At 61.7% G+C, this 25,110-nt stretch overlaps 3 protein-coding genes across 6 annotated transcripts; 1 reads left to right on the top strand and 2 right to left on the bottom strand.

Moving 5' to 3' along the window:
* Positions 1-35: 35 nt before the first annotated feature.
* Positions 36-6,096, top strand: NTHL1 (nth like DNA glycosylase 1). The gene is made up of 6 exons (XM_007100074.3): positions 36-195; positions 1,471-1,709; positions 2,250-2,420; positions 3,330-3,489; positions 5,680-5,785; positions 5,878-6,096. The coding sequence occupies exons 1-6, from the start codon at positions 57-59 to the stop codon at positions 5,999-6,001; spliced, it is 939 nt and encodes a 312-aa protein (XP_007100136.1). The 5' UTR covers positions 36-56; the 3' UTR covers positions 6,002-6,096.
* Positions 6,097-6,793: 697 nt separating this feature from the next.
* On the bottom strand, positions 6,794-18,142 carry NHERF2 (NHERF family PDZ scaffold protein 2). 4 transcript variants are annotated; one of them, XM_024123264.3, is made up of 7 exons: positions 17,782-18,142; positions 15,110-15,310; positions 9,255-9,434; positions 8,735-8,888; positions 8,614-8,657; positions 8,183-8,245; positions 6,794-7,950 (listed from the first exon to the last, which is right to left on the bottom strand). In XM_024123264.3, exons 1-7 carry the CDS (start codon positions 17,992-17,994, stop codon positions 7,792-7,794), a joined length of 1,014 nt encoding a protein of 337 aa, XP_023979032.1. In that variant the 5' UTR covers positions 17,995-18,142; the 3' UTR covers positions 6,794-7,791. The 4 variants fall into 4 exon arrangements, with proteins under 4 accessions (XP_023979032.1, XP_028355540.1, XP_023979031.1 ...); XM_024123263.3 differs by lacking the exon at positions 8,183-8,245 and having other exon boundaries at positions 7,693-7,950; positions 17,782-18,014; XM_007100079.3 differs by lacking the exons at positions 15,110-15,310; positions 17,782-18,142 and adding an exon at positions 11,938-12,098 and having other exon boundaries at positions 7,693-7,950.
* Positions 18,143-23,541: 5,399 nt separating this feature from the next.
* NPW (neuropeptide W) lies at positions 23,542-24,159 on the bottom strand. Its single transcript, XM_028498010.2, has 2 exons — positions 23,669-24,159; positions 23,542-23,578 (listed from the first exon to the last, which is right to left on the bottom strand). Exons 1-2 carry the CDS (start codon positions 24,157-24,159, stop codon positions 23,542-23,544), a joined length of 528 nt encoding a protein of 175 aa, XP_028353811.2.
* Positions 24,160-25,110: the final 951 nt, after the last annotated feature.

The raw sequence follows: 25,110 nt of genomic DNA, 5'->3' as shown, positions 1-25,110 counted from the left end.
TGGAGGAAAGGCTGGGCGAGTGCTAGTCACGTGATGGGGTCCCGGGGGCCGCCGGGATGTGTAGTCCGCAGGAATCCAGCATGAATGCGGTGGGCGTGAGGATGGTGACCCGCAGCCGAAGCCGGGGACCCGCGACCGGTCAGCAGGGAAGTAGGGAGAAGCCCGCGCCGCTCCGGAGAGAAGAGGCGGCTGCAGGTAGCGCCGCGCCCGCGCGGGGGCACAGGAAGAGAGGCGGGGTGGGGGCCTGCAGGAGACTGAGGTCTGGGGCCGTGAGTTCCCGCCCTAAGCTCTTTCCCAGGAGACGGGCTGGGTTCAGGCGTTCCCACCTCCCCCACCTTCGTCCTGTTAAGAAAGTTCTCCCTGTCCCACTAGCATGCCCTAGGGTACTCCACTTGTGCCAGGCTGATTGCGAGGCAAACCGGCCCTGTCCTCATAGCTGCTTCCAGCTCAGGGGCCCGATGCCAAGGACTTTCCCCGCCAGAAGTTTTCTCCCGCTGCTGCTAGAGGGTGCCTCTGAGAGAAAATGGGAAACGGCGTGGCTTTCCTTACGTTTATGTCGTTATTAGGGATCTACATACGTCCTTTTTAAGGACCTAATTTGAGATTCAGCGGTGGGTGAGAACGACAGGGCCCCTGCCACATGTCCTGCCTGGACGTCTGAAGGAGTGTCCAGAGGAGGATTCCCACAGACACCCAAAGACCCCAGGGGTAGTCCAGACAAGATGACACACTGGGCAGAAGCATGGCTGGGGGGGACAGGCACGCGATAATGCCAGCCAAGTAGGCAGGAGCTCTGATGCCAGGACAGAATTAGGAGTTTTAAACAGGAAGTGACACAACTCAATTCAGATTTTTTTTTTCAGCAGATATTCATTTTTAATTATTATTTATTTATTTATTTATCTTTGGCTGTGTTGGGTCTTCGTTTCTGTGCAAGGGCTTTCTCCAGTTGCAGAAAGCGGGGGCCACTCTTCACCACGGTGTGCAGGCCTCTCACTATCGTGGCCACTCTTGTTGTGGAGCACAGGCTCCAGACGCACAGGCTCAGTAGTTGTGGCTCATGGGCCCAGTTGCTCCACGGCATGTGGGATCTTCCCAGACCAGGGCTCGAACCCGTGTCCCCTGCATCGGCAGGCAGATTCTCAACCACTGCGCCAGCAGGGAAGCCCCTCAATTCAGATTTTAGAAAGTTCTCTCTGACAGTGTTGAGACTAGATTGGGGGCACCATGGTGGAGGCTGTTACTTAGCGTCGTCATGTGCTAAAGTGGATTTGGTCAGAGGGCCAACGGCATGAGGAAGGCTGACCTGGCCCGGAGCACATGCTGCAGAGGCCAGAGCACCCGCAGTTGTAGTAGGTGATGGGTGGTTGTTGAATAAATGATGTAGGATGAGATAGCAGGTAGGGCAGCACCCACACCTTTTCCTTACCTGTAGCCCTCACTGAAGGGACCAAGTGGTACTTTTTACAGAAGGTAGAAAAAGCTACAGCCCTGTGAAGCGTCAGCGGAAGGCTCAAAGACTGAATGTGGCCTACGAGGCCTCAGAAGGTGAGAAAGGAGAGGGGGCCGAGCATCTCCAGTCACCAGCCTGGGAGCCTCAGGACTGGCGGCAGCAGCTGGAGAACATCCGGGCCATGAGGAGTGGAAAGGACGCGCCCGTGGACCAGCTGGGGGCTGAGCACTGCTATGACCTCAGCGCACCCCCGAAGGTAGGCAGGCACCCATCTGCCGGTGACCCCCTTCTGAACAAGACACTTGCTTCCTCTCAGGCCTTTAGCAGGGGACAGCTGGCACATCATGGGTGTTCAGTAATGTTTGCTGAGAAAGAGAGGGAGTTCCTTACACTTCACTGGCCCAGAGCCTGGTCCTAAGACTAACCTGATTCCAATCCCAACTTTGCTACCCAGTGATGGGCCTCAGTTTGCTTGTCTTTAAAGTGGGCAGCAGCATTCTTTGCAAAGCAATAACGATAACAAGAGCAACCAAGGGCTGTTGAGCACTGACATCGTGCCGGGTGCAATTCTGAATGCAGTAATAATTCTTTAAGCCTCACAGTGATCTTGCAAAGCAGGTGCTGTTATTTTCCACTTAAGTGGAAAATACACCACACACACACCCTTGGCCCGGGCGGATAGGAGGCAGATATCCCATACACTGCCTGGGGTGACATGTGCAGATGAGTAAAGGGCTTGGCTGGGCTGAGCACCCAGGACCCGCCCCCACCCTGGTGCCTGTCACTGTGCAAGCAGGTGCGGAGGTACCAGGTGCTGCTGTCACTGATGCTCTCCAGCCAGACCAAGGACCAGGTGACAGCAGGCGCCATGCAGCGGCTGCGGGCCCAGGGCCTGACGGTGGACAGCATCCTGCAGATGGATGACAGCACGCTGGGCACGCTCATCTATCCTGTGGGCTTCTGGAGGGTGAGCCCAGCCCGTGGCAAGTGGGGCTGGGGGTGCCACTGGCCTGCGAAAGATGTCAGACTGAGTGGGCTGTGGGGTGTGGGAGGCCGGGGTGGGCATCCCTGGCCATGGGGGCCTGGCTATGAGTTCCCACTGGAGCATCACCCCGCCCCTGCCGCTCTGACCAGCCCACAGGGGGCCTGGCCATAGAGCCTCAAGTCCAGGCGCTGGAGCTCCTTGGCCTTTCCTGTTTGCAGCCCACCCCTTCCTTCCTCCACCTCCCTTCCCAGACGCCTGGCCCTTCTCTTCCTCACTAAGGCTGCCCACCCATCTATCCCTTTGTTTACTCCAAGCTTCCCTGGAGTGCACAAACCCTCCCCTCTGGAGTCCCAACAGGCCACAGAGTACAGGGTGGTGGGTGGGCGGGTCTGTTGAAGGCAGCCGGGTGGGTGGGGTACTTCCCCTTGGCACTGGCATGGGCTGCAGTTCATCAAATGGGTTTTAAATAGCCCTGTCCACTCAGGCACAGGATGGGAACCGCCCGGCTGGCCTGGTGGCTGGTGGGGGAGCCCCAGGCTCCAGCCTTCCTTCCTGAAGGCCCAGGTGCTGTTGAGCCCATCTTTTGGCTTAGCTGGTCCTGCTTAGCCAGCCTAGTCTCTGGTAGGGAATGATGGGGCAGGGAGACTCAAGCCGGACCCCATGCACTTGTCATTGGCCCCAGGCAAGTGGGAGGCAGGGTCTAGGCCTGCATTGGGCCTTCCTTGGGCTCTCCTGCCCTTGGCTTGTTCCCACCTACTGGGGGGACAGAGGCAAACAGGTGCTTCTGAGTGTGTCCTGGACAGCTGGCGGTAGCTCTGGGCACCTGTGGGTTTCTTCTGGGCCTCATCTTCCCAGTTCGGGCTATAGTCCTGACCTCCCACAATCTTTCAGAACAAGGTGAAGTACATCAAGCAGACCAGTGCTATCCTGCAGCAGCGCTATGATGGGGACATCCCAGCCTCCTTGGCAGAGCTGGTGGCGCTGCCAGGCGTCGGGCCCAAGATGGCACACTTGGCCATGGCAGTGGCCTGGGGCACCGTGTCAGGCATTGGTGAGTGGCATGCGCCCACGAGGCAGCAGTGGCCGGCTCCAGGCTTGCTGGCTGCCATTGAGGTTCCCCACATCCTTGTGACCAGTGACCCTAGCTCAGGTCTCCTCATTCACAACTCAGCCCAAAGGGTCAGAAAGGTGTTCCCAGCCCAGAGCTAGGCCCACCCCACCCAGAGATGGGTACTAGCAGGAGGAGTTCCTGTTTGCTGAGGAGCTCCTATAGCATGCTGGCCTCTGGGAGAGGCCCTAGATGGACTTGGGTCTGTGCTGCATGAGGGAGAGAGACACTGGGGTAGAAACACTGATGGGGGCATGCAGGGCACCTTTGGAGTTGGCCTGGTCTGGGGCATTTGGGAGGACTTCCTGAGGAGGTGATAATTCAGCCAAGAGCTGAAGGGTGAGGTGGACTGGCCAGGCCAAGAGGAGGAAGTGTATTGCAGGCAGAAGGAACAGCATGTGCAAAGCCGTGAGCTGGGGAAGAGGGCCAGAGCACAAGGCTCTGGAATGAGCGTGGGCAGAGGGGGCAGGTGCAGTGCAGACATGGGGACCCCGGGGGAGGAGGAAGTGGCTGGGGGGGCCCTTCCTGGAATCCCTATCCTGGATCCTTGTGTTGCATTCTGGCACTGGAGGAGCTCCAAGTGGAGACAGACCCCTGGGTCAGGGTGGGACTGCTTCCTCAGATCTTTGCCCAGCAAGTGGGGGCTTCTGAGGCTGCATAGTGCAGGCCCAGCCAACCCGGAAACCAGGGCTTGACCCATGACCTGCTTGTGTGCTCCCACCGTGGTGCTTCTCAGGGACTCATGCAGAGGAGCCAGGAGAGGTAGTGGGGATCCCCCCAGGGCTTCCGAGGCTTGTGAAGCCTGCCCCCTGGGGTAGGGACCCCTTCCCTGCAGTGCCCGCCAGAGGAGGAGGGCTCTGGCTACCTGATGAGGTTGGAGCCCAGAAGCCCTGAAAAGCGGGAGCCAGGCCAGGCGGGGCCAGGGCAGAGCCTCCCTCACTGGGCTCCTGCGGCTGCCAGCCTCTCAGCAGATACTTGAGCTTATCTGGGCGGCTGTCCTCGGCTGCCCGTGTCTAGGAGTGGTCTGGCAGGTCTGTGGGGGAAGGGCCCCCTCCCACAGCTGGTTGCAGCAGGAAGGAGTGTGGGAATGCTGCCCTATCTGGTTGTCTGTGGGCCAGGCCACCTGCAGGGAGATCCTGGGGAGGGTGGGCCCCACTTCCCAGGGGGTTTCCTGAGAGAAGAAACCCCCTCGAGTAGAGAGCCAGAGCCATGGGATACAGCAGCCAATCCCAGCTCTGCCCTCCCAGCTTGGTGACCCTGGGCAAAGCACTTGGCTTCTCTGAGCTGGGCCACAAAGCAGGGGAAGTAGTTGCGCCCATTGGAGGCACAGGTGTGCAGAGCCCTCCTGGACCGGCCCACAAGTGTGGTGTGGCCCTGGGCTGGGCTTCTGGATAACTTAATGGCACGGTCACCTACGTGTTACAGAGGAAGAAACTGAGGCTTGGTGGTGACCCAAGGGTGTGGCTTCTCCATCTACTACTCTCCCTGTGCCCCCGTTATCGCTGTTTGGGGCGGGCCCGAGCCTTTTTCCAGGCAGCCAGCAGCAGGGGAAGTGGGCCAGTGCAGGAACTCGCTTTCTCTTCGGCAGACATGATAGGAGGAGGAGGCAGGGGCTGCATCTGGCTAGGGGAGGGGGCCTCAGTGAGCAGGTGCCCAGGCCAAGCCCCAGGGTGGCCGGCCAGGGGGAGCCGGGGCTCTGGCCGGGTGCACGACAGCTGCACCTGGCTTGGCCGTGCTCCCCGCTCCATCCCTGATGGTGCAGTGGCAGGTGCTGGCTCTGCGGGCAGTGACTTCATGCCAGCCCACTAGGTCAAGCTGCTGCCACCCAGCCTGGCACCCATGGCCGGTGCCTGGGCCAGGAGGCACTGCTGCCTGCACCACAGGAAAAAGGCCCAAGTCCTCTGGATCTGGCTCCAGCCCCTGCCTAGCAGCAGGGATGGCCCATGTGAGTCTCTCTCAGGCCTGCGCAGTTCTGGGTCCTCCTCAGAAGCCAGCAGGGGTTGGGGAGGTGTGTAGGGGGACTCAGGCTTCAGACTCAGCCCCCCACCAACCCGCACTGGGAGCTGTGGCAGGGATGGGGCAGTCTGGCCCTGTGAGCCTGCCCCATGTTCACCCTGCCCCGTCTCCAAGCAGCAGTGGACACACACGTGCACAGAATCGTAAACCGACTCAGATGGACCAAGAAGGCAACCAAGTCCCCGGAGGAGACCCGCAGGGCACTGGAGGAGTGGCTGCCCAGGTGTGCAGAGTGGGGGTGGGGCAGGGCGGGCTCCCCTCCCTCTCACCCTCCCTGTCACCCTCCCTCCACACTGATGGCTCCCACCCTCACAGGGAGCTGTGGAGTGAGATCAATGGACTGCTGGTGGGCTTTGGCCAGCAGACTTGCCTGCCTCTCCGCCCGCGCTGCCAGGCCTGCCTTAACCAGGCCCTGTGCCCAGCTGCACACGGACTCTGAGGGCCTGGGGCCTCTGCCCGGCACCACTCTGGCCTCTTTGTGCCTTTGCTGGGGAGCCATAGCCTGTTTATAATAAAGTTTGGGGGCTGTTTGTAGTTAGGGTCTGGCTGATTTCTACCCCGGGGGGTGGGAGGCGGCATGCTGGAAAGCACATGCATGAGCTGTGTTTGCACCCGTGCTCACGTGTGTCTGGAACAGGGCTGCCTGGAAGGGCAGGATGGGGACGTGACCATCTGGGCTGAGTGCTGGGGGGAAGGGGTGGCCGGGGGGTTGTGGGAGCCAGTTGCAGCCAGCTGTCTGGAAGCCCGCTGGGGACGCTGGAAGCCCAGGCTGCCTCCCGCAGCAGCTGGCTGGGGACCTGGAAACACACGCCTCTTCCTGAACTTGTGCACCCTGAGAGCCCCAGCCTCTGCCACATGGGCCCCACCCCCAGTGTTTACAGAGCCACCTGGTCTCAGAGGGACACCAGCAGGCCCAGGGAGGGCACCACAGGGCACAGGGCCTGACCTGCGTGTACCTGCTGGGGGGCCAGGGGCCCAGAAGGCTTCACAGGGAGGTGCTGGTGAGAGGGCACAGCTCCGAAGCACAGGGGTCCCAAGTGCGCTGGAGAGATAAGCAAGAGGGAGCAGGAGCTGAGAGGGGCTAGCGGATGGATTTGGGGAGGGGAGGCTTAGGAATGGGACTGTTTCCAGCAGCTGAGACTTGGGGAGCTGCAGGCTGCCACCTCCCTGCCCAGACCATGACCCCTCCAACCCCCAAAATGAAGGCTCAGGAAGGACAGAGACAGCCAGGGTCCAAGGAAGGCCTGTTTATTCTGAAGGCGCGCATGTGCTATGGCTTATGGGGCAGACAGCGATGTCGGTCGGTCAGGTTCTGGGCAGGGGGAAGACAGAGTCGGTGGGGTTTCCTTGGGGGGAGGCTCCCAGCAGGGGCCAAGCCCGGAGCCTAGGGTCCTCCCTGGGGGCAGGCTCTCACACAGTCACACCCTGAAGGCCTGGGGGCTGCCGTGCAGGGACAAGGGGCCTGTCCAGAGTCTGCCCTCCTCAGGGGCACAGGGCCTCCATCCTCAGGCCCCTCAAGGAGCCCAGGCCCTGTACCCCAGACCCCCCACCCCAGGGAGGGCAGGGACGGGGCAGAGGGGCAGCTCTCACAGCCACATCTGGCATCCCCAGCACCCCCCAAAGCCTGCATGAACATGGCCTGCAAGCCCCCCAACTCTGTCCCTGGACGTCCCTGGCACTCCCGCTTGGGATGGCTGCTGCTGAGGGGGTGGGGAGAAAATGGTTTGCAGAGAAAGGTTTGTTTTATTGCAATTATTTAGAGAGCACGTCCTGAGGGGGGTGGGGGCAGGGCTCTGGTATTAAGTGGAAACATGTGTGGAGCTAGAGCTCTTTCTGGAAAAAAAGCAAAAACACAAATTCCTTTAAGTCAGCAGGCCCAGGCAGAGCAGCAAGGGCCGGGCCCCGCGGGTCACCACTGCTTCTCCCCCCTCTCCCGCCTCTCCCTCTCTCTTCCTCTCCCCACATCCCCTCACTGTCTCTCTGGGTATCTCACATCTCAGGGGCTCTCTCTCTCCATCTTGCTGCCACACTCCCCTAGCACCCAGCGGGTGGGGGGCAGGACGGGGTCTCACTGGGGCACAGGTTGGTTCTTGGGTGGTGGTGGGACCACCACGGCTTGGGGGGTAAGGATGCCCCCTCCAGTCCACTGAGGGGAGCTCTGGGCGGGCCCGAGGGGCAAGGCCCAAGGTCCGTGCAGGAGGAGCCCGGCAGGAAACAGGCAGGGACGGCTCAGAAGTTGCTGAAGATCTCTCGCTTCCGGTTCCAGTCCATCTGCGGCGCCCGCTTGTTGACCCTGGTGGCTCTCACCTTCTCCTTGGCCTCGGCTGCAGTGGGGCTCAGGTGGAGGCCGCTCTCCTGAAAAGGGTCGCGCTTCCAGGTGCTGCCATCCTAGGGGCGGACACGATGGGTGGGTGGCCAGAGTGAGCCCTGGACCCAGGCCCCCAGACAGGTGGCCTTTCCCAGGGAGTTCACACCAGAGGCCACCTGGCGGCAGGCCCAGGAGGGCTTCCTAGAGGCGGTGGCCTCACAGCTCAGGCTGACAGCTCCACAGATGCCCGCCCCCAAGGCCTCAGGCCCCCCAGTGTGTAAACAGCAGTAGAGGTGGATAGGCACCCGCTACCTCAGTGTCCTTGTCTAAGCCAGGCAGGTCACTTCGGGACGAGCACACGGAGCCACCATTGAGCTGGGAAACCAAGGGTAAGGCGTGGCTTTAGGAGCCCCACCCAGGAGCCGCTGTGCACACACAGGCTTACACGCACACATGTAGACACGCGTGCACACGCCAGAGCTGCATTTATTCCTCCATTTGGCAGTGGCCACTGAGCCTCTACTACACCCTGGAGGTGCCCGAGTGCCCTATGGCTCTGGGGTGTGGCTGACCCAAGACGGATCCAAGGGGCATCAAAAGCTGGGAGTGACAGGGCCAGGCTCTGTCTCACAACCATGCTACACAAGGACAGAAATCTTGGGAGGGGCTCTGTCAGGTCTGGGGACCCCCAGAGGTGCCCCTGTGGTATCCCGGGCTCACCCTGTCCACTCCCACCCTCTCACCTGGGCCGAGCTGGTCCCGTTGGTGACTGGTGATGGCAATGGACCTGTGGGGACAGTGTGTCACTGGCCACTCGGCCCCCAATGCTTTACCCCAGCACTGGGCCCCAGGGCAGCCGCCCACCTTCCACATGCTCCTCGGTGGGTGTGACCCGCAGCCGCTTGAAGTGCTCATCTGTTTCGGGGTCCACCACAAGCAGCCGGGCCTCGTCCTCCCGTGCCTTGATGCTGGCAACCACCTCCGCGTGGCGCAGCCCCTCCACATTCTGCCCGTTCACCTGCCGCCGCCAGCACGGGGTCAGTGCTGCCTGAGCGCAGGTCCCCACCAGCCCCCCAAGCCACTTGGCCAGGTGTGGCATCAAATATTCATCAACGCTGTCACCAGCCACGGCAGCAAGAGGAGCACCAGCTCAGGTTCCCAGCATCTCCCTCCTCCCAGTGAGGACCCAGGGCCCAGACACACACACACACACACACACACACACACACACACGCACGCACACACACGCAGGCACGCACGCACGCGCGCGCGGAAGGGCATGGGCATAGACAAACATACGGGCAGGCACGGACACACACGGGACGTGGGCCCAGTCACAAAGAGAAAGGACACAGGCGCAGACATATTCATACAGGGCGGGTACCTCTATGAGTCGGTCCTGGGCACGGAGGCCAGAGTGGGCAGCAGGTGAGCCCGGGTCCACCGAGCGGATATACTGTCCGGGCCGGGACTTGTCACTGTGCAGGTTAAACCCGTAGCCCTGGGGGCCTTTTTGCAGGTGGCAGAGCCTCGGGCGCAGCTCCCTCAGGGGCCCGTTGACATCCTGCAGGCACAGGGATGCAGGGTGAGGCTCCAGCTCTGACCTCCCACCCTAGAGGCGCTGACCCCACCCCTGAGGCCTCCGGTCCCGTCCCCAGTGTGCAAAGGTAGGAGTGGAGGTGGTGGGAGGGAGCCCCAGCCCCACACTCGGCATCATGCCCCAACCTGACAGCATCTCCAGGTCTCAGAGACCAACACGGGGTGGGGGGGGGTGGTGATGCTTAGGCTGCCTGTGATGATCCAGCTTCCAGATCCTGAACAAAGCCTTAGTCTCCAAAACCGCAAAAGACCTATGATGGGGTCAGGGGCCTTACAGGGGTGTTGGGAGAATCAACGGGCTCAAGGCTAGCCCTGAGCACAGGCCAGGGGCCTAGGAGAGACAAGTGCGATAAGCTGCCACTCGTCAGTGTCCAGGAAGGCTGTGGGCCCCGCCTGTCCTCTACCCACCCCCCATCCGGAGTGTGGGGCTGGCAGGGTAGGGCGGTAGGACCGGGCTGTTTTGTTTATGCTCCCAAAGGTCTCCCTAGGGCTGATGGCAGTGCGGCTGTGTTTGCTTTCACATTCCAGAGCAAGCTGGAGCCGCCCCCACCCCCACAGGGCCCAGAGACTTGGGACACAAGGGCTGGAGCCTCGGCAGGAGCCCCAGTGAGGGAGCAGAGGGGCCGAGGATGGGGCCTGCCTCCCACCTTCCCTGCCCTCCACGGAAGGCTCACAGTGCCCTGAGGGACCCCCACCAACACCCCAGGGCTCTGCCTCTGTTTACCTCTGGCATCCTGCAGTAGGTTCTGGGCTGGGGGTGCGGGAGGGCCGTGCAGGCAGAGGCCAGACCCCAGGACCCCCACCCAGCCGGGGCCTGAGGTAGTGACCACAGCGCTGAGTGGCCAGCGGCCACCGGTGCTCAGTTGAACATGGCGGTGGCCGGAGGGAGCGGGCGGCCAGCAGCTCAGGTTTCCTGGGCGCTTGGGGCTCAAGTGCGTGTGCAGATGAGACTATGCAGGGTGGGGGTGTTCACCAGGGCCTTTTCCTGTCCCTCTACCTCCCTGTGTGTGGCCAGTGACCCTGGGCCAGGCTGGGGGCTGTACTGAGGGAGGGCCAGCCTCCAGGCCTTCGAGCTCACCCCCAAACCCCAAATCTGACTGTGGCCGCCCAGCTGTGGGACCAAGCGTGTCTCTCCTCACAGGGTGGTGCCTTACCTCAGTCTCTAGGCCCTCCCACCCCTGGGGAGCACCTTCTTCCGGTCCAGCCTGTGCCCCTTCCCCGACCCCCAAAGCCTGCCCCCTTGGAACCCCCCCTGCAGGCCACCATCTGCCCCATAACCCCAGGAATTCCAGGGACTGGGCTGCTGCTCCTCAGTCCCCCAGGGGCTCGGCCAGGCATCCTGGGCTGAACTTGGGGCTGTGAGACCCCCGGGTTCTCCAGGAGCTCACTTATAGACTCAGCCCCTCTCCAAACACACCTGGAAGTACAGATGTGCAGCTCTGAGGCGCCTCTCAGGTTCAGGCTGTTAGAGCACAGGTCCCAAGGCTGGCGGGGGGCCACGCGTGGCCGTGGAAGTGTGACGTTAGCACACCTGGTGGTGGAAGTGGGCCCAGGTGGCAGCGGGGCATCACATGGTCACAGAAACCAGACATCCAAACGTACACTCGCAAACAGGCTTCATGGACCCGTGCAGTGACCCATCGTGTGAAAGGACAGCCCTCGGCACCAGGCCCTCGGCACTGGGCCCTGTGGCCTCTTCCCACGCCCTCCACATGGTTCCAGGGAGTGGTCTCTCAAAGCCCCCAAATGGGAAGCAGGACTGGCGGGGGGAGGCAGCTGGGGCCATGAAGCCAGGCTGAATGCAGTCACTTCTGGTTCAAGACCGTACTGGCCATCTCCCTGCCTCAACCCAGCACGGCCGCCTCTCACCGCACAGCCAAGAGGTTTCTCCTAACATCTGGCCTAAGTCCCTCTCCTTACGATCAGGGTCCAAGGAGCGCCAAACTTAGCACTAGACCCCTCAGGTTGAGGGGCTGCAATGGGGGAGGGTGGGGAGACAAGGCTGGCAGCGTGGCGACCCAGCGGGAAGGCCCGCCGGGAGGCCCAGCACCATAGGAGGTCAGGAGGGGGTGCAGGCTGGGCCCGGCGCATTGCTCACATTCCTCGCTCCTGCCCTGGCTCAGAGCACTTCCTGTTGCCTCCCAGCTAGGCCCTCAGGCTTCCACAGGCTTCCAAGCCCTGATTCCCTACCAGGCAGCCGCAGAGCTGGACAAGCCCTAGTCTCCCGGCCATGCCTGTAACCAGACAAAGAGGCTGGCATGGGGGTACCCCTGGAGCCAGGCTGTACCACCCCCCAGATGGTGACTCACCAGCCCTGGCAGAAAAAGGCCCCCATTGTTGCTCAGGGTCCAGCCTGCTCACACCAGGGTCACCAGGGTCCCCAGCGTCTCCTCTCCCAATCCTGGGGGACAGAGACTAAGCTGGCTGCCGGTGTCCTCACTGCCCACCCTGCCCCCACTCCACCTGACCTGCACAAGCCTCCGGGATGGGCTCCGTGGAGGGGCTCCTGGGGCCGGGGAGGGTGGTGTGGCACTCCCAGAGCGGGCCATAGGAGGCGGGACAGAAGCGGCAAGCGGCGAGCGTCCAGCTGGAGTGGCCTGAGCTCTCCAGACAGCCCAGGCTGCCACCCCATTTATCCACCTCCCACTGTGGCGCAGGCTCCCCAGGGACGGGTGGGGACATAGGGCTGAGTCACTTTGAGGAGCAGGGTGGTGGCTGAGCCCCCCTCCCCTTCTCAGGCTCCAGCCCGGTGTCCCCCACCGGCCAGGTTTCCGTCCCAAGAAAGGAAGGAAGGAAACTGCTGGGAGGCCCTGCCCTGCTCCCAGGACCCAGGGTTGGGGAGACAAGGAGGCAAAGGAGGGGACCCTGACCTCAGAACATAAGACAGTCCTGCTGCAGCTCATGGGAGGATGGGGAGCAGGAACCAGGGAGCCCCAAAAGCCCTCTTGTAGGCACCACGTCCTGTACCAGGCGGTCACCCTCTGCAGGACTCTGTCACCTCACTCACTCTCAGCCCCCAAAGGCCTCCAAAACTGGAGGTGGAGGCATGGGCTGGCTGTGAGGGGGAGGAGGGCCCGGGGTCTATCACACCCCTGCAGCCCTGGCACCACTGGCTGCCCCGTCGCTGTTCGGGGCGGTCCCCCATCATCACTGTCACAATCAGCTGCACTGCAGCTGCGGCCACCCCAGCCCAGTCTGAACGGGGCTGAGTCACCGCTGACAGCCCTGACAGCCCCCGGAAGGGAGGGGCCAGCCACATCACTGTCCTTCCCTGCCCACCCCCTCCTCCCTGCCCAGGACAGGAGGACACTGAGGCTGAGAGAGCCAGAAGGGCCCTTGGGGCCTGGACTCCCACCTCAGCCCTTCCCCCCACAGGGCATGGAGGGTGGGCCCCTTCATCCCCCACCGTGAAGCAAACAACACACATCTCTCCCCAGTTCTCCTGACCCACTGCTGTTGAGGCCCTATCAGGGCATAGCCCTGTATATAAGCATCGTCCACCCAGGCTCCCTCACAGCCTGTGGTGGGCGGAAGCTAAGCCTGGTTTGTGGAGGTCAGCGGAGGTCCAGCTCTTCCTTCCCATGCTCTGAGCTCAGCCAATTAAATACCGGGTCTCTGGCTGGGAGGGAAAAGAGAGACCGTGCCCTCAGGGACTCCCCTGACCTTATGGGGTCCCTGTCCCCCTGCCAGCCCCAACCACAGAGGGACATGCCAGACGGGCCCCACTCTTTTCCTCTAAAATTACACCAGCGGCAGGCTTCCCTGGTGGCACAGTGGTTAAGAATCCGTCTGCCAATGCAGGGGAATCAGGTTCGAGCCCTGGTCTGGGAAGATCCCAGATGCCGCGGAGCAACTAAGCCCGTGCTCCACAACTACTGAGCCTGCTCTCTAAAGCCGGAGAGCCACAACTACTGAGTCCATGCGCCACACTACTGAGCCTGCACTCTAGAGCCCGTGAGCCACAACTACTGAAGCCCGCGCACCTAGAGCCCGGGCTCCGCAACAAGAGAAGCCACAGCAATGAGAAGCCCGCACACTGAAACAAAGAGCAGCCCCCACTCGCGGCAAGTAGAGAAAGCCCACGCGCAGCAATGAAGACCCAACACAGCCAAAAATAAAATAAGTTGAATAAAAATAAATTTTAAAAAAAGGACACCAGCGGAAGACCCCTCCTAGGGCTTCCTGCAGCCCCCAGAGCCTGAAATAGTGGAGGGGGAAGGTCCCACCCAAGGACAAGGTGCCTCCCCACCCTCCAGATAAGGCCTGAGGGCAGAGTTTTCCACAGGAAGGTGAACTCAGCCATTTGTGTCTAAATCAATGGACAAACGCCTAGGGGGAGGGGCGCTTCCTCCTGGGGGTGAGATGCCCTGGGAAGGAGGGAGGCTCCAGCTCTCAGTTTGCGGGGGTGGTCAGCCAGCGCTCCATCCCAGGGCTCCCCTGAAATCACAAATCTGACCCTAACACCCCCTACTCTAGCCTTCAGTGGCCCTGAGGCAAAGTCCAGACTCCAGGACTTGGCACTGTGGCCCTAACCACCACCACCCAGCCTGCCCTAGAGCCACAAAGAACAAAAAAGGGGGGCAGGGATTCATGCTCATGCCTGTGCCCAGGCTGCCTCCCCACCGGGAATGCCATCCCCTCCAGGAGAAACACGAGGCCCCACAGGATCCAGGTCACAGGCATGGCCAGCTCGCCTGGGAGACATAGGGGAAAGGGACAGGGCAGGTGTCAGGGTCCCCTGCAAACCCAGAAACGTCAGATCTCACACCTCCACCAGCCCCAGGCCAGTGGTTCTCAAAGTGGGCTCTGGGAAGCCCCTCGGCTTGAATCTTCCTTTAAGGGATTTTTCCCTTTTTTTAAAAAAAAAAAAAGAAGAAGAAGGTAGTAGGGGCACAAAAGACAGAAGGTAGTAAGGGCACAGGGCTTCCAGGAGGGCAGGACAAGCAGGCTCTTCCTCCTGGCATCCAGGTACTGCCCCAGTAGGGCCACTGCCCAGCCCCTGCTACCTAGAAAGAGACAGAACTAGACTCCCCACCACCACCACCTCCCCCTTCCCCAGCTCTTCCCCAGTTAGCTCTTCCTGTCTGGACGGGGGAGCAGGGAGAAGGGGGAGGTGCCCCAACCCCTGCAGACCCCGGAGCTGAGGACCCAGCTTAGAGAGTCTCCTCAGCTGCCACCACAGAGGAGGGTCAGTCCCTCTGAGGCTTTCAGAGCACAAGCAGGCTCGACAGACAGACACCCAACACAGGCACAGAGCTGAGCACGCTCAGTCCCAGGACATCCCAGCAGCCCCTCCCCAGGTTCCTCAGCCCCTAGGCCAGGGAGGGGGCGGTTTGTCAGAGTGACCCTTCCTAGGACAAGTGGCGCTGAGGAGTGTCCTGGGGAAGAGGGCCAGAGATGGGGGGGCTGTGGACCAGGGCCAGGTTGCCCTGACACTACCTGGTTTAGAGCACAGGCTGAGGGCAGAAAGAGTGGCTCCAAGTAGCCAAGAGGGACCGGGGCAGAGAACGGGCCCAGAGGGCAGCAGAGACGGAGACAGATACTTCTGGAGGTGACCAGAGGCAGAGACTGCTGTCAGGAGGACAAGAAGGTGGTTCTGGGAGAGCCCAGGGTGGTCCCTGTGGGCAGAGCCCACCATACCTTCTGGGCGACCTCAGAGCTGAGGCTGCCCCCTCGTGCCCAGTCTGGCTTTGGCTCCCAGGGGTCGTGGGCAGGCGGCAGCCCTCGCTGGGTCATCTCCTCGGTGCAGGTCAGTTGCCGCCGGCGGAGCTCTTCGTCCGTCTCCTTGTCCACCACCAGCAACCGAGTCTGCCCCTCCACGGCCTTGATCCTCTGCACCACCTGGGACAGGTGGGCGGTGGGAGGTCACGGCCAGCACTCCCGGAAGCACATGGGCAGTGGCACCACCCAGAGCTGGCCCAGGGCTGTGGGCAGGCTGAGAGCCTACCAGGGGCAGGGGTGGGTGGCTGGATCGAGAGGCCCGCTGGCTCCGCCCCCCACCCCCACTCCAGCAGCTCCCTCCCTCTTCTCCTGGGGCTCCGACACGAGGGCCCAGGCTGCAAGGGCTGTGGGGGCCTCACAGGGCCTCGCCTCGGCCCAGGAAGTGACAAAGACGGTGCTCGGCTGAGCTTCAGGTTTTCAGTATGCGTGTATGCATGTGTGCGGCCTGCACCCTGCAGCCTTCTGTTTCAGGGTGTCTCTAGGTCTGGGTTTGAAGGAGAGAACTGTCTCCCTGGGTCCCAGTCTCAGTGTGTTTGTGCCTTTTTCTGTCTTTTCCAGTGGTGGAACACAGTGGTCTAAACCCCTGCCTCTAGGCCTTCCATTCTCTTCCAGATCATGACAATGGACCTATTCCTACTGGACCTGCGGAGAGAACACCTGGGTTCCTGTGGCAAGGCACCTCCTCAGGTACCTACCCACAACCGGAAAGCAGGATTCAGACACAGCAGGGAGAGGTGGGGAGGGGCAGGTCCACATGTGGGACAGGTGTGGTTACGCAGGTGTCTGTGAAGTGTCTAGAGCATGTGCATGGTGATGGAGCATACATGCTAGTGTGTGCCTGCAGGAGGGGCAGTGCCCACTGGGCATTGGGTAAGGAAGGGCAACACCCCACCCCTACCCTAAGGCCTGGGAAAGGACAGACAGGGCCCCCATCAGCTGCTCAGTAGATGTTGTCAAAAGATAGGAGGGTCTGAACCAGGCCCATCTTTGCCCCAGCCCTCCTCTGTGCCTGTCTTTCCCCATGAACCACAGAGTCACAGGAGGACCCCAGGACCCTGATGCTTCCTGACTGTGGGACCCAGACGAGTCACCCAGTATCCCCAAGCGTCAGTTTCTTCATCTGTAAAATGGGAGCCGTAACTGTACCTTCTCCCTCCCAAGACAGTGGGAAGGTTTCAAGTGGTACTGTGTGAAGTTCTTAGAGACTAGCACCCTGGGAGGCCTGGGATAAGCATTGCTCTTGGGGCAAGGGTGGCAGCAACTGTTAAACAGAGGCCAGGTGCCAGCTCTACCAGGCCCTCCCTATGGCCTGTCAATCCAAGCTCTCTGGCCTTGACCCCCACCCTCCAGCAAACAGCCTATCCAGCTGACACTCTGGGTAAAAGACAGAAGGATGGCAGACAGATGGACAGACAAAATCTCCAAGGGTAGAAGTGAGAGTTCAGCTCCCAGCCCAGCCAATTTACTAATCTCTAGGTCCAAGCTTGGCTACGCAGACAGGTGCTGGGGGGACACAGAGGAGCCTGAGTAGAAGGGGTGGAGGAAGACTGGACCCAAGCCAGGTGAGTCCCTGGTCAGTGGGAGATGGACACCCCCCAGGAGTCAGAACCTGCAGAGAACCTCCCTCTGGCCTTTATCTTCAGCTGCAAGGGGCAGGGGGCTGCGACCAGTGACCCCTGCCAGGCCATCCAGCAGCCTCTTTGGAGAAGAATGTGCTGCCACAGCGTTGACTCCCACCAGGACCCAGACACCATCAGCCAGGACACACACTAGTATACTGGCTGCAGACACACTGACGACTACACATAGCCAGGTGGGCAGACACACAGGCCGGGACACATATATACACAGCAACACACAGGAGGGTACACACACACACACACACACACACACACACACATATCCCCCAGTTCACACACATCCAGGCATGCAGATCTGTACACACACACACACACATACATATCTAGGGGTGCAGACCTGTATACTCATGTGCATACAGTCCAGCACACACACTCACTCAACTGATGGAGGCACACACAGGTGTGCCCTCCCTGTGACATCCCCCGCAGGTACACACACGAGGGACCCCAAGAGGGACCTGCACATTCACAGACATACCCAGTTGTGTACACACGCACATGTGTACACGCTGATAGAAAAGCACCCGGATCCCCAGGCACAGGGAGACCCCCGAGGGGCCAACTCCTCCACACATTGCGCTGAGGCCGGAACAAGACTTAAGACCGAGGGCTGGGACACGGAGGAGCCGCAATGCGGGCCCCTCCCTGCCAGGATTCCACCCCCCACCGCCTCGCTCCGTGCAGGACCTACCCGGGCTGGAGGAGGCTAGGAAGGAGGCCGGCTGCCTCTGCCTCAGCGGCCACGTCCCCCACCTCTCCACGGGAGCCCACCTTAGGCCCTTGTGCGATCCCCTCCTGGCCCGGAGAAGGGAGCTGAGGCCTGGGCGCAGGCAGCCCCGAGCTCGGTGGTTATTGGCGCCCTCCGCGCGCGCGGGGCAGGGACGCGCTGCGGGGATGGGGGCGATGGGGGGTGGCGGAGCGGTGGGCCGGGGATGGAGCGCAGGCACCCACCTGGTGGTGCGTCTCACCCTCCACGTTGACGCCGTTGACCTCGACCAGCCGGTCTCCGGCGCGCAGCGCGGCCGCCTCCGCCGGGGAACCGGGCTCCACGCGCCGAATGAACTGCCCGCGGCGGCCCTTCTCGCCGTGCAGGTGGAAGCCGTAGCCGTGCTCGCCGCGCACCAGGCGGCACAAACGCGGCCGCAGAGGCTCCGGTGCGGCCATGGTGCCGGCTGCCCACCGGCCGGCCAAAGGCTGGCCACGGCGCTCACGCCCGCCGCCAGCAGGCAGGGGCGCGGGGACGGCTCGGGTGGCGGTGGGGCGCGGAGTCGGCGGCGGCGCTGGGGACCCGGTGGTGGCCTCGGCGGTTCCCGCTCGGCTCCCGTCGCCTCCGGCTCCAGCTCGGGCTCTGGCTGCGGCACCGCCCCCGCGCCCGCCCCTTCCCCGCCCCCTCCGCCCTGCCGCCCCCGCCCCGGGTCCAAGCCACCCTGGTCATTTCCCTTGCCTCCGCGCTCCGCCAGCCCAGGGAGGCCCCGGGGGAGGCGTGAGGGGACCCCCCGAATCACCAGGACCCCTCTGTCTCGCCCCCATTCTGGGTAGCCTTCTTGGCGCCAGCGCCTTTGCCTCCTATGCCAGTAACATTTATTGAGCACCTACTGTATGAGCAGCGGGGGAATCAAGGCAGGCCCCTGAGGCGGGAAGGGGGTGGAGGAGGGATCCTTAGACTGAGGAACCCCTATACAGGGGCCCGAGGGTAAGAACAAGGGCCACGTCTCTGCCCACCCTCCTTGGGAACCCCCCTCCCCCTCCCCCCTCTCCCCTCCCATGCCCCGTTCCTGTATCAGAATCCCTCCTGAAACCCAGAGCTTCCCTGACCCAGCACAGAGTCCCAGGATGGTCCAGGAGGCAAAAAGAGGGGTTTGAAACTGACAAGGCAGCAGCCCCTTCCTATATCCTGTAGGCCAGTGACTGAGTGACTTCCTGGCCCTGCCCAGGAGTGATTGTGCCTATCTGTGCTACGTTTGACCATTAGGCATTCCCCACCACCATCCCCTCCCTTTGCCAGGGCCCCTCACTCCTGTCCCTGCCCATCCCAGGCCTGGTGGGTGACTGCAAAGGGTGAGGAAATGACATGCCCTTGTCTGCCTGGAAGGAAGGGGTCTTTGCTACCCTCCTCCTGACCTAGGATGAAATGTGCTGACGGCTTGGGCCTCTGAGCACTAGCCAGTCAGCATTCACGGGAGCTGCTCCCTTGAGCAGGTCCCTCCTGCACCCCAGCTCTTCCTCCTCTCCCCTCCCTCCACCTCCACCAGCATGAATGCCCCCTTCTCCCAACCAATGGACAGTCATTTATTCTTTGTGTACCTCTCTGAGTACATTTTACCTGGAACAAACCTAGGGGTCTCAGGCCATTTTACAGATCAGGAAACAGGTCTGGAGAGGGAAGAGACCCATGCAAGTTTCCCCAGTTCCCCTTGGGCCCAGGGAGGTGAGATCCCAAGTCCACCCTCTTCAGCTTTCTCTGTCACACATACAGGAAGACAGCTGAGCTGCAGGCTCACCCTCAACCTGCCCCTCCCCAGCCCTGCTCAGCACCCTGCACATACCTGGCCCCCAGGGGTCAGGCACAGCCAGCCCAGACAGTTCCCCATGAGGGGAAAAGCAGGCTCTGCTCAGGCCCAGTCCTTGCTGCTCCTTCTTCCCTCGCCAGTGCCCCCAGCCTGGGTTCCTAGCCCTGGCCCAAGCACAGGGCCTGCCTCTAGGCAGCCTCCTGCCTGGGCCACAGACCCTTGGGTGTCCACACCCCGGCTGCTGCCCCTAAAAGCCACTTAGGCTGAAGCGGCAAGGCTGCTCCCCCATCCCCACCTCTGAGTTACTGGATGATGCTGCCATAGGCTCCTGCCTGGCTAGCCACCTCCATCTGTCTGTCTGTCTGTCTCTCCAGAGGCTGCCTGTCTGGCCTGTGACTGGCCTCCCTGAACCCAATCTGGTACTGCTGTCCCTGGAGGCAGTGAGGGTGGGTATGGACAGTGGGGTCCACCATATGGCACCCCAGGTGGGGTTTGGGGTCACCCTATAGCAACCAGGACCACCCAGGACCTGCCAGGCTATAGCTTTGAGGCCACACCAGAGACGAGGGAGGTGACTGGAGGGGAGACCCCCAGACCAAGGGGAAGGGAAGGTAGGGACCCCTGATCCCTTGGGTCAGGAGGCTTGGAGACCTCTTCCCCTTCTGTAGAACACACTCCCAGATCAGCCTTCTGCAGCCCAGGATTCAGCCTGTGAGTGAAGATGGATGGGAACAGAACACCACTGGAGGGTGGGGTAACTGAGGGATGTGGTCACAGCCAGGGGCCAGGAACACTGCACCCCAGAATAACAAAGGAGGCCCCAAAGCAAAAGAGAAGCCAAGGAGGTACCAAGAAAGGTTAGCAGAGTAACAAAGCCAACATCAGAGTAATAAAGGGGACAGGTAGCAAAGGAAGTGGGTAAAAGCAACAGAATAAAGGCAGCAGGGAACCACTCCGAAGGGAGAGCAGGAGTGAGAGGGAACAGGGTGAGTACAGAGCACCTGGGGTGACAGAGGTGAAGAAAGGTGACCCAGCAGCTCTCTGGCCAAACTCTCCCAGGCCTCTTCCTTCAGCCCCACTGTGCGGAGGTGCGAGAGGAGAGAGGCCAGGCAGCAAAGGGAAGGGAGAAGCCTGGGCAGTGGCCCGGAAGTGTGCACTGAAAGGTGTTTGGGCTGGAAGCTGTTTGGGTTGCTGGGGATGCGCTGAGGGAGGTGAGCACGAGGCCAGCAGCAGGCGGGAAGGCGGGCAGGTTGCAGGTGAGCAGAGGTCTGGGTGACCCCCACCCCCTCACGCTCCTGTGCTCACCCCACTCCTGCCATCCTGGTCCGCTGGTATGCGACAGAGGGAAAGGAAGTATGTCAGATCTTCCAGTCCTTCTCTCCCCTAGGTCCACCTGGTGTAGGATTGTCCTGTGAAGAAAGGTGACCCAGCAGCTCTGTGCTGGGTCAGCCCTGTTTCGGGGGAGGGGGTTTCCTCTGACCTTTGAACCTACCTCCCTGCGGAGATGGGGCAGAGCCCGGGCCTGGGCAGAGACTCTTTTGGTGTGACCGTGGGCAGAGTCCTTGTCACTGCCAGAGGGAGGGCCGGAGCCGCCTCCCTAATGGGCATTAAGGGCCTCGCGCGATGACCAGACGTCACCTACGACCCTTTCCTTCAGACTTCGCCAGGCCTCTCTTCAGAGCCCCACACTGGAGCAGGCGAGACCAGCACAACGGGAAGAGAGATGAAAACAAGAGACCCAGAGATGAGAGGAAGAGAGAATTGGAGAGGCTTCGAGGATCGAAGAGTGTGGAAGCGCATAAGGCCCGCGGTCGAGGACTCCCAGGTGGACTGCCCCGCCCACCCTGGGATGGCCCCGCCTACCTCCTCCCATCGCCAGAGGAGCAGAGTGCGACTGTAGCCCGAGAGAGCAGCCGCGCAGCGCCTCCTGCCGGCGATGAGTGGGATTACATCGTCCGGGGAGCTGCCCAAGGTTCCACCTCTCGCTCTGACTGGTCCAGCCCTGCCGAGTCGGGGATTGGAGTGACACCTGCGCTCTAGGGCCGCTTGCACTGCAGGAGCATAGGGGCGCCATGGGGGTGGTAGCAGAGAAGCTGGGCCTCTGCTGAGCTCCTAACAGGCTCTACCTTCTCGTCTTGAATCTGGCACCAACCTCTCTGGACTGGGGTATCTTCAGGCAACATGAAATCTAGCCCCTAACCGAGTGTTCCAGCACTTGTGACCAAACATTTTCAGGCCACTTGGTGCCAGGCCCTGGTGAGCACTGGGGAAACATCACTGAGACCCAGGGAAACAGATTTGTGTACCTTGGCAAGGGGAAGCCCAGGGCTGGGGCAGCCTCCAGGAGGGGCATTTAACCTGGCCTGGGGCCCTGGAGTCCTCAGGCAGGGTGAACCACAGGGCTGTTCTGGAATCTGCCTAGAGTTCCTGCAGGCTGTGTGGGGAAGGGGAGGGAGGAATGAGACTGTGGAACAGGGCCCGGCCTCAGAGCATGGATTTCATTGCATGGGTGGTGGGAGCCCTTGAGGTGTTGTGCACTGGGGGTGACAAAGTCAGGACACCCATGTTTTGAAAGGCCAAGTTCAGTGAGGAGCAGGGGCAAGAGCACTGGCGGAATTGGGGGAGAGTAGGTTGACCTGCGTGGTCTGTGACTTCCCCCAGCGCAGATCCTAGAGGAAAAAAATACTGAGTGGAATCAGAGTAAATAAATTCTGGAGTCCGTAAGAATTGGAAGGGTGGAGTAAAACAGAGTACCCATATTAGCAGACCAAGTGGAAGAAAGGTGCACCCAGGAGATGAGAGGAAATTGCCAGTGGGAAGAGGCCTCCAGAGGGTGCTTCCAGAGGCCAAGGGGGGTAGTGTGGGAGCTGGCTCCATGTGGGCACCCCAAAGCCAAGAGCTAGACAGACATGAGGCCACCCCTCCCCTGTCCTTGCTGGGTGCCCCAAGGGCAGCCTTGCCACATGGCCAAGGGAGGACTCCAAGGGCAGACAGCATCAGGGCACAGTGACCAGGCACTTCGAGGTCCAGGACAGTTGTGGGAGTCTAAGACCACATTGAAGAGGGTTGAAGGGGAAGCAGAAGGGTGGAGTGAGGGGGGCACTGGAAGGGGACCCAGGTGGAGGGAGGTCCTTGCTATTCAAGATGGCAGAGCATATTTATATGAGGGGACTGGAGACAATAACTGGAAATGCAGAAGGGGATAAGAGGTGGAGGAGTCCCTGAGGAGGCAAGGGGGTCTCAGGTGGAGGGACCCTTCCTCCCTAGGGAGAGATCATGGCTATGGCGATGAAGAAGGGGGTCAGGGGTTTCCCACTTTGTCTCTGGAAGCCCTTGGCTGAGGGGAGGGAGGGGTTCCAAGGAGATCCGGGTTTGAAATGAATGCTGGGAGATGGGGGAAAGGCTGGATGGGCTGCCAGGTCTTAAGGTCCCACCCCCTGGGGGAGGACATTCTCCCCATGCTGGCCAGGGGGCATAGTGAGGAGACCTCCTGTGGGCCTCCTGTGAGACTGGAGTGGGGGCTCCAGCTCAGCGCGGAGGGTGTGAGCTACTGCTCTCCTCCTCCTGAACACCTTGGTAAGTGGCAGCAGGACCCAGGGTCTGACTGCCCTCCCCCCATCATGGGATACCCCTCCCCTCCTGGGGGACCCTGGGACCTGGTCTGATGACCTCACCCCTTAACAGAACGTGCAGCACTGGCAGAGAAGGGAGAAGGGGACCCAGCCCCCAGCAGAGTCTGTCTCCGTCCCCCATTCTGCCCCTCAAGGACATACAGATCTCGGCTATTGGGGGGAGCTTGCCCGGGCCAGCTGGAGGGCTCCTGACATTTGCCAGGGCGTGGGCGCGGCTGTTTGCTCCCCGAAGCTAGATGACAAAGTACACATCACGGAGGAAAAGGCTCAAACACCGGGGCGCGGCAACTAGGCAGGTTTTATTGACCAGACGGCCGGCCTGCTGGCAGAAGACATTCCGCCTGCGTCAGGCGTGGGGGCGCGGGCAGGGGCTGCGATCAGGATGGCTCTGGGGAGAGGCGGGGGGTGGCGAAGGCGGTTCCCTGCGCAGACCATGACTGAGCAGGAGACACTCCGAAGGCTCTGGAAAGAACAGAGAGGACCGTGGGAAGAGGGTTGTGCGACCTCCACTACCGCTCCCCCGACTCCCGAGGCTGTAAGAGTAGGGACTGCCCCAGGAAAGGCTTCCTCTACTGGGAGTCGGGGATGGAAAGGTTGTAGGGTGCCCTGTGGGCAGGCAGACGTGCGCTCCGGTCTCAGATCTCCCGAGACACCCTCGTCCGCTGTTGTCCCCGTCCCCTTCCTCTCCCCGCGTACCTGGCCTGCTCTTCAGAGGTCCAGGAGTAGGATCCCAGCCGCAGCTCCGGTTGGGGCGCGGACTTCGGGGCGCGCGGGCTGCGAGGCGCACTCACCGGGAGCCCTGCGCGGGAGCTTCTGCGTCGCACCTCCCACAGTTTCTGAACTCCGGAGGGAAGCAACAGAGCATCGCGGGCGGCGGGCCCTCCAGAGACGGTGCTTCTGGCAGATGGCCCCTGGGGGGACACACCCAGGCCGAAGCCGTCCCAGGCAAGGGGCCCGGCAACGGGGCGCAGTGCGCGGCGCCACACGTAGGGCGAGCGGCGCAGCCCCATTAGCAGGCCCGCGGCGCGGCCCACCGTGTGGTAGTGGGGACTCGCCACGTGCTTGTACCAGGAGGCGGCGGGCAGCGGCAGCAGCAGCAGCAGCAAAAGCAATGCGATCGGCCAGCGGCTCGCAGAGGGCCCCCGACTGGGGCTCCGCACCCCCGTGCCCCGCGCCAGGGTGCTCATGTTGATCACCGCCCGGAGGGCGGACCAGAAACTGGCTCAGTCGTGTCTGGGCGCGCAGTGTCGGGAAGCTGGAGTGCGGGAGGCTACAGGCTAGGAGTTGGTGCGGGTGGGTCCAGCTATAACTGCTCGGTGGCCCCGCCCCTGCTCGCCCCCGCGGTACCTGAGGGGCTCCCCAAGGGTAGGGGGAGGGATGAAGTGAGAGGAGGAGCCCAGGCGGCGGGGCGGGGACGTGTGTTACTGAAGCACCCTCGCTGAGTGGGCCTCTAGGTAGAATTCATCTTGATGCTCTGCTGGGGGCTCCCCTGCTCCCCTCTCTTAGCCCCCTCTGCCTCTTCCCCCCAAAGAGAGGAACTTCCAGGCATAGGGATGGGGGGACAGGATGTTCCCTGAGCCAGAGCTCTTGCAGGTGGGGCACAAGCAGAGCAAAGACAGGGAGGCCGGCAGAGCCCTACTGGGGTAAAGCAGGAGAGCTGATTGGTGGGGGCCCTCTGCACCACTCAAGACCCCTCTGTGTATGTCCCCCCTGGAGGGCTGTTCCCTGTCCTCAACTAACACAGCTATCAAATCTGTTCCCACACCCATTCCTCTCCTCCCTAACCCCTAGCTTCTCCCCAACAACCCACTTCCCAGCTGCAGCTGGCTGGATGCTTGCAACTGCAAGTTTGGCTGCATCAAACCCTCTCTGAGACAGTGGTTAGGTTAGGCTCCCAGAATAGTCAGCCCCTCATACTGCCTGGGAAGGATAAGCTCTGCAGTCTTCCAGCCTCCTCTTTGGTTATGATCCCCCCCAAAACCACTTTCTCTGGCCAGGGCAGTCTCAATTCATTTGCCATACCCAACAACCCATGATTTTGCCCACCTCTGTGCTTCTGTGCCTGGGACATCCCATCCTTTTCAATCTGGCAAACTCCTACTCATCCTTCAGGATCCTGCTTAAATAGCCCTTCTCTG

This window comes from Physeter macrocephalus, chromosome 14 (genome assembly GCF_002837175.3).
Source record: "Physeter macrocephalus isolate SW-GA chromosome 14, ASM283717v5, whole genome shotgun sequence".
NCBI classification, from domain to species: Eukaryota; Metazoa; Chordata; class Mammalia; order Artiodactyla; family Physeteridae; genus Physeter; species Physeter macrocephalus.
Note: the sequence above shows the minus strand (reverse complement) of the source record. Positions and strands in the feature narration are given on the sequence as shown.